General features: G+C 47.0%; 1 protein-coding gene across 1 annotated transcript; it reads left to right on the plus strand.

Annotated features, from left to right (window-relative positions):
• Window positions 1–164: 164 nt before the first annotated feature.
• On the plus strand, window positions 165–8,163 carry UXT (ubiquitously expressed prefoldin like chaperone). Its single transcript, XM_027607396.1, has 7 exons — window positions 165–267; window positions 445–551; window positions 1,557–1,638; window positions 1,778–1,845; window positions 2,113–2,220; window positions 7,795–7,858; window positions 8,064–8,163. The coding sequence occupies exons 2-7, from the start codon at window positions 454–456 to the stop codon at window positions 8,115–8,117; spliced, it is 474 nt and encodes a 157-aa protein (XP_027463197.1). The 5' UTR covers window positions 165–267; window positions 445–453; the 3' UTR covers window positions 8,118–8,163.
• Window positions 8,164–8,283: the final 120 nt, after the last annotated feature.

The following is an 8,283-nucleotide window of genomic DNA, read 5'->3' on the forward strand; positions in this document are numbered from 1 at the left end:
CCCAGGAAAGTCCGCCCCCGCGAGCCACACACAGTCCCCACAGACTCGGCGCGCCTCCCGGTTCCCACGCTCTGCGGTCGTGCGTACTCTCTCCGGATTCCCCAAAGCCCCGCCCTTCTCTCCTCCGCTTCTCCCGCTTTCAGCCACTTAGAACCGCCTTCCCCACCTGGCTATTTGGTTGGCCAGCGCCCTTGTCGTACGTCATTCACCCGCGCCACCCGGAAGTCACGGTTTATAGCAACCGTTCTTATTGCCGGCGGGTCTAAGGTGAGGGCCGCGTTTGGGTGTCCCTGGGTGGCCGAGTCCCAGAGTTGGGAGGGGCAGAAGGCAGAACCCCGGGCAGGAGCCGGACGAGCCCACTCCCGCTGTTGAGAGGGTGCAGATGTACTGTGCCGGAGGCCAAACTGAGTGGTCAACGTGGTCTACCCCCTCCCCATTCCTCAGGAACACATCATGGCGACGCCCCCTAAACGGCGGGCGCTGGAAGCCACAGGGGAGAAAGTGCTGCGCTATGAGGCCTTCATCTGTGACGTGCTACAGCGGGACCTGCGGTGAGTGACAGCGTGGAGGGCCGGGCGTGTGGAACGTTCCACGTGGGGGGGGCGGGGCGTTCGAAGTCAAGGCCTAGCCTTCTGATTGGTGGACGAGGTGTCCGGAGCCCGGCCCCGTGCGCCGATCGGGCGAGAAGGACGGGCGACATCCGGGGTGCGACTTGGGCTGGGATGTGGCGGTCTTAGTGGAGGGTGTGTCTGCGCATGTGCGGCCTCCTCTCTCACCGGTTGAGCTAGGGTCCAAAGCGGGAGTTCTCGGGTTCGAATCCTTGGCTTGGCCATTTCGCTATCCGTGTGAAGACGTTGTACCCTGCCTCGCCTTTTTGTGCCTCAGTTTTCTTATCTGTGAAATGGGAAAATTGATGGAACCTTCCTGATGGGGTGGTTTTGAGTTTTTTAATGTGTTCCGTCCTTGTAAAGGATTTAACATAGATACTACCGTACCGGCTCAATGAGTATGACAAATTATTATTACTGTCATTATTAATCTGAGCAGGAAGTAGCGTGTTCAGAAGTAGGATAATGAACATCCTAAAGGGATGGAAGATTTTTCTAGGGTGAGAAAGGGACGCTTTTTTTTTTTTTTTTGAGAATGGGATATTCTGATTGGAGGGAGGCACTGGGAGTAGAGTGTGATAATAGTACTAACAAATAATGGCTAATACATATATAGAGCTTACTGTTTGGTTAGGCACTATTGTAAGTACTTTGTAGTAAACACTCATTTAATTCTCCTAATGACTGTGAGGTAATATTTGTCATCCCTTTTTTATAGATAGGGAAATTGAGTCTTAAAGAGTTTACTTACTTGCCAAAGTCACACAACTAGTAAAAAAGGAGAGCCTGGATTGAAACCCAAGCAGTCTGACTCACAATTCAAATCTTAACTTCCGCACTAAAATGTTTCTTTAGGGCACGGCAACATGAGGGTCTCAGTCATAATATGAGGTATTCTGAAAGGGCCAGGGCTTCCTGTTGGTCACCATTGTCCTCTTGTCCCATCAGAAAAGTGCTGGACCATCGCGACAAGGTATATGAGCAGCTGTCCAAATACCTTCAACTGAGAAATGTCATTGAGCGACTTCAGGTAAAAACACCAAGGTTAGGTACCATTTTGGTGTGTGTGGGCAAGGGAGGGGGATGGGAGGAGAGATCCCAGACCAAAACCTGTCAGCTGACCTGAAAGTTGACCACTGACCCCTACCTCTTTTTCCCTGGCCCCACAGGAAGCTAAGCCCTCGGAGTTATATATGCAGGTGGATTTGGGCTGTAACTTCTTCGTTGACACAGTTGTGTGAGTGTCTACCTGCCCCTCTGAGCCCACAGGGCTCAGCTTCCCCCTTCCTTCATTCAACAAATACTTTTTTTTTTAGTATTTGCTATGGTCCAGACACTGTGCTAGGTGCTGGGGATATGACAGTGAATCGAATAGGACAAAAATCCCTGCCCTCCCAGGGGAAGGTGGGAGGAGTGGACTAAAAAAAAAATCTTCAATGAACTGTATAGTATGCTAAACAGTGATAAGGACTTCCCCCACTTCCTCTAACCATTGTTTCCTCAGCCCAGACACTTCACGAATTTACGTGGCCCTTGGATATGGTTTTTTCCTGGAGTTGACACTGGCAGAAGCTCTCAAGTTCATTGATCGTAAGAGCAATCTCCTCACAGAGTAAGTCCATTCTATGAGGATAGTGTGTAAAATGCCACCGTTTGCAGCACCCTTCTCCCTTTCCCCACGGTTCCCTGGGACGAGACTTCAGGGTCCATTTCCCTCCTCCTCAGGGCTAGGGCTGAGGAAAGTGGAGACGCAAAGCTTAGCCCCAAGTATAGCACATAGTAACCACTCAGTAAATGGTCTTTGTATTGTTCATTCACACACATTTGTTGGCTATCTGTTCTATGGCAGGATCTGTACTTAGCAGTGGGGAGGCAGCAGTGAACAAGACAGAAGAGTTCCTTGAAGGCCTAATTTTGACCAGATCCAGGAGGTTTCGGCCTATAAATCAGTAACAGTAAAACAAGTTACCTCTGAATTCACCCCCTATAATTCTCCTGCTCGTTCACTGTACTCTCACCACACTGACCTTCCCGGGCTTCTTGAAACACCCTCAGAATGATCCCACCTTAGGGTGACTGCCGCGGCTGTGCTCTCTGCCTATAACACGCTTTTCCTAGGTACATACATGGCTTCCTTTCTTCTAACTCGGTTTGAGTCTTTCTTAAATGTCACCTCCGAAACGAGGCCTTCTGTAACCTAACTTTAAAATTGCAACCTCTGGGGGTGACTGGGTAGCTCAGTCAGTTGAGCATCCAACTCTTGGTTTCAGCTCAGGTCATGATCTCGGGATCATGGGATAGAGCCCCACATCAAGCTCTGCGCTCAGCAGGGAGTCTGCTTGGAGAGTCTCTCCCTTTCCCTCCCCTTCTGCCCCTCCCCGCTCTCTCTCTCTCCCTCTCTCTCTTTCTCCCTCTCTAAATGGGTAAAATCTTTAAAAAAAGATTGTAACCCCTGGCACTCCTCATTCCCCTCCCTTGTTCTGCTTATGACCTCTTGATGTTTACTGTGTGATTTACTTCTTTCTAAAATTCATTGCCTTCACCCATTAGGATATAAGCTTTACAAAAGGAGATATAGTAGTACATAGCATACAATAGGCACTCTGTGTTTGTTGAATGAATTTAAAAGGGTGTGCTGGAACCAGATTGAAGGGGGCATTGAAGCAGATCTCTGGTGGTGGAGGGGAAGGTAATGTGGGGAGAAAGTATGGGCTCCAGTTGAGTTTAAGGCTTTGTGCAGGGAAAGGAAATTGGGAGTGTGGATGAGAGGTTTGAGATGTAGCTAGGGAAGGCCTTCCAGGGGAAATGACATTTGAGTCTCTTGGTTGAGTGAACAAGCCATGGGGCTATCTGGGGAGAGCATTCCTGGCAAGGGGACCACGTGTGACTGCCACGTTAGCAGAATTGCCGAGAGGCAAGCAAACATGCCAAGAGAGGGGACACCAAGCAATACACTTAGATGAATACCATCTCACAAGAATGAATACCACTGATCTAAAATGCCTTCTGGGTTATATTTATTCCTCCGTTCATTTCTGCCAGAGTTGCCTCTCTCTTGGTTTTAGTAATTCTTCTCTTTTCAGACCACTCCAAGGTTTCAGTGTTAGTAGACCCAAAAGAGCCTCAGATCTGCTGAGATTTCTAAATCTTAGTGATCAGACCAATTGGTGAAGGGGTCGAGGGGCCTGCTTTCATGGGCCAACACAGTTCTGAACTAGTGGTCATTTAGACCACATCCATTTTTTTTTAAGATTTTATTTATTTATTTGACAGAGAGAGACAGCGAGAGAGGGAGAAGCAGGCTTCTTGCCGAGCAGGGAGCCCGATGCGGGGCTCGATCCCAGAACCCTGGGATCATGACCCGAGCCGAAGGCAGACGCTTAACTGACTGAGCCACCCAGGAGCCCCACATCCATTTTTTATAACAAAACTTTCCTTGTTATGTCACAGGATTCCTGAGCCTTTCAGACAGAAATTTTAATTGTTTGAGACTTGAAGTCTTTCCCAAAAACATATTTAAATTGTCAGTGCCTGCCTCCTTGTCTGATCTTTTTGATATATTTATCTGGTTTATTAGTGTAATGAGAAATGTGATTGAATCTCTTATTATTTTATTATAATTAGAAGGGCTTCCTAGAAGTTTAATCTTTCTAGGAGATGAAGATTTGAGTCTGGGTAGCTCACTCTCCTCTTGAAAATACTTTGTTCCTTGGGACACACTTTGAACTAACTTTCTTTCAGGTTATTTTATGCAACCAAAAGGACTGTCAGTCCTTCTTATTTTTAGCATATTTCTTTGGGGAGTGGGAGGATCAGATCTGTGTGTATATTCTTTCCTGATTACACAGAAAGGAATACACGTCCAGAGACGTGTAACTATAGAAGAGAGAGAATAGGGGCACCTGGCTCACTCAGTGTGTGTCAAGCGTGTGACTCTTGATCTCAGGGTTGTGGGTTCAAGCCCCACACTGGGTGTGGAGACTGCTTCAAAGTAAAATCTTTAAAAAAAAAGAGAGAGAGAAAGAGACAGAGTAACCATTTGACTGTTAACACTGCCTTACATATTGCAGCAGTAGCAAAAAATTAAACATCTCTCATTTGCATTACAACTAGCATTTGGTAGACTTTGTATTTTTCTCCTTTTTTAAAAGTGTTGCAACTCATAGCCTTTCCTAGACTACGCTTGTACCATTAACTAATTTTGTTCTCTTTATTGATGTTCAGATTGCCCTTAGAAGCTGATCAGGTTCAGTACTGTGTTCTTTGAGTACTACCCCAGATATTCTTGAAAGCATTCTTGTTCTCAGCAACAATACCATGTTTCATTGATTTCTTGTCTTTAAACATACACTCAACCGTTTCCTGAGGACTTCAGGTACCTTTGAATGGAGTGGTCATTCAGTCATTCATTCAACATACATTGGCGCCTACCATGTGCCACACACAGTTTGCATCCTGGGGATACAGCAGGGAACAAAGCAGACCAGTCTCTGTCCTCTGCTCTTACATAGCTGACATTCTAGTCAGGGAAACCAGACAATAAAAAAATAAGTAAGTGATGTAGTATGTCCCAGGTTGGCAATGCTACAGAGAACAGCAGGGGACGGAGAGAAAAAAACATTGCTTGGGAAAAATTTTTTTGTAACTTTGTATGATGACCAATGCTAATTAGTCTTATTGTGATGATCATTTCACAGTGTATACAAATATCGAATCATTATGTTGTACCCCTGAAACTAATGTTACATGTCAATTATACTTTAATAATTAAAAAAAAGGATGGGTGCCTGGGTTGTTCAGTCAGTTAAGCCACCAGACTCTTGATTTGGGCTCAGGTCATGATCTCAGGGTCCTGAGAGCAAGCCCTGGGTGAGGGTTTGTGCTCAGTGGGGAGTCTGCTTGAGGTTTCTCTTTCTCCCTCTCTCTCTGCCCCTCCTCCACTCTGTCTAAAATAAATAAATCTTAAAAAAATAAAAAAAGGAGGGCGCCTGTGTGGCTCAGTTGGTTAAGCAACTGCCTTCGGCTCAGGTCACGATCACGGGGTTCCGGGATCAAGTCCTGCATCGGGCTCCCTGCTCGGCGAGGAGCCTGCTTCTCCCTCTGGCCTTCCCCCCTCTCATGTACTCTCTCTCTCTCATTCTCGCTCTCTCAAATAAAGAAATCTTAAAAAAAAAATAAAATTAAAAAAATTTAAAAAGGAAATGAAACATTGCCTAGGATGGAGCAGTTGCAATTTTAAACAGAATGCTTGATTGGATGTGGGGTGTGAGAGTTTTGGGCTGAACAACTAGAAGGATGGAGCTGCCATGATCTGAGAGGGAGAAGATAGAGAAGGAGCAGATTTGGAGAGGAACACCCAGGAGTTCAGCCTAGGACCTGTTCAGTATAAGGTGCTTATAAAACACTGAAGTGGAGTTTTTGAAGGTGTAGTTAAAACTCCCAAGGCTGGAGTTCAGGAGAGGGGTCTGGACTGAAAATATAAATCTGGGAGATGCTGATATATAAATGGGTTTACGGTGCTGTATTTTTTTTTCCGATTTAACTGTGTTGTTACCTTCTACTTTCCTTACCGTATCTAGTTTGCCTAAAATTGATTTCTACTTTGACAGAGGTTCAGCACAATAAAATCCGCCTTCTTTATCATAGTATCAAGACCCTGCGTGATCCAGCCCCTTTCTACCTCTGGGACCTTCTCTTGTACCACTTTCCTTCCACCATTCACTTAATTCCTAACCCTCCGACTTCCTGACTGCTCCTCCGAAGCTCTTTCCTGCCTCTTGGCCTTTTTGGGGAAAGGGCCTTCTCTTACTATTTAACTCTTACTCATTCTTTATTCTTCAGAAGGGCCTTCCTCGATCCTTTGTATTATCAATTAGGATTCTTTTGGGTGAGACTGATCCAATCGGCCCAGAAGATATAAGGAACTGACTGGTTTTTATGTAACTCAACAGTCAAGGGCCAGAGTGGTTTCAGGCAACTCCAGCTGCCCAGTTGCTTAGGCCTTGGCATCTTCCTTGAGTCCTCTCTCATACCTGACATTCAACCGTTTGGTAAATCCTGTTGATTCTGCCTTCAAAATATATTCCAAATCCAGTCACTAATCATCACCTCAGCTGCTGACACTGGTCTGAGTCTCCATCTCTCACCTGGGCTGTTACAGTAGCCTTCTCACTGGACTTCCTGCTTCCACACTAGCTCTTCTTATCCCCAGTCCTCCACACCGCAGCCAGATGGATCTGCTTAAACCCTAGTCAGTGGGGCACCTGGGTGGCTCAGTTGGTTAAGCATCTGACTTCAGATCAGATCATGATCTCAGTGTCCTGGGATCGAGCCCCGCATCGGGCTCCCTGCTCAGCAGGGAGTCTGCTTCCTCCTCTCCCTCTGCCCCTCCCCCTGCTCATGCTCACTCGCTCTCTCAAATAAATAAATAAAATCTTAAAAAAAAAACCTTGTCAGTTCACATCCCTTCTCTGATCACATGCCTCCCTTGGCTCCCATTTTACTTAAGAGTAAAAGTCAGAGCCTTGTGGGTTTCACACGATCTGCCTCCCCAGCTTACCCCTCTGACCTCACCTCCTACCATTCCCCCTTCACTTAAGTCTTCTTCAGCCACACCAGCCTCTTTGCTTCAAACACACCAGGTACACTCCCACCTCAGCATCTTGGCATGTGCTGGCCCTTGTGTCTGGAACATTCATCTTCCATCTATCCACATGATCCACTTCTTTAAGTCTTTACTCAAACGCTTCTCAGTGCATTCGTTTGTAAGTACTCTCATTAGAACTGTAGCCCCCACTCCTGCACTCCTTAGCCTCTCTCATCATTTAACTTTTTCATTTTACTTAGAGCCATCTGACATACTTTAGATGTTATTCCATAATTCGTCCCTCTTAATGAGAACTCGAGCTCCACAAGGCTGAGATTTTTGTTTGTTGTGTTTGCTGTTCTCTCCCCAGTACCTAAAATTGCCTGGCATAGAGTAGGGATTCGATTAGCGTCTCCGAATCAGTGCAGTCCAGATGGTGGCCAGGCATCTGTGCACAGGAGTGGTCGGGCAGTAGCACGTCCTACCGCCTGCCACGTGGAAGTCCTCCAGGACGCAGGTAGTTCTGGAAGTGATGCGGAAGCATCATCCTCATGAGCATAAGTGGGGCCCACTTCGCCCTTTCTTGTTTCTTTTCTCCAGGCTCAGCGACAGCCTCACCAAGGACTCCATGAATATCAAGGCCCATATCCACATGTTGCTAGAGGTGAGAGCAGCTCACCCCACTCCCACTCTTATCTCCAAACGTGTTCAGGGTGGTGTGACCCGAGGAAGGGAGAGAGCCAGGGACGGGAAGGACCATCTTTCTCTCTAAGCTGGAGCCAGGCTGGCTCTGAGGGAGGGGAGGTCACAGCAAGCCTGGGTGGAGGCCTGGACCCAGGCTGCTCAGTCTCTTCTGTCCTCTTTTTCAGGGGCTTAGAGAACTACAAGGCCTGCAGAATTTCCCGGAGACACCTCACCATTGACTTCTTCCCCGCCTCCTCAGACATTAAAGAGCCTGAATGCCTTTGAGTCACATGGCCCTTCTTTCCCCACCTAAACCCCTGCTGTTTGCTAAGGTGCCCTGTTTCGAAAGCACAAAGTTACCAGGAGCCCCAGAGATCCAGCCTCTGTGTGGAACCTATAAAGCAC

The sequence above is a fragment of the Zalophus californianus genome, chromosome X (genome assembly GCF_009762305.2).
Source record: "Zalophus californianus isolate mZalCal1 chromosome X, mZalCal1.pri.v2, whole genome shotgun sequence".
Taxonomy (NCBI): Eukaryota; Metazoa; Chordata; class Mammalia; order Carnivora; family Otariidae; genus Zalophus; species Zalophus californianus.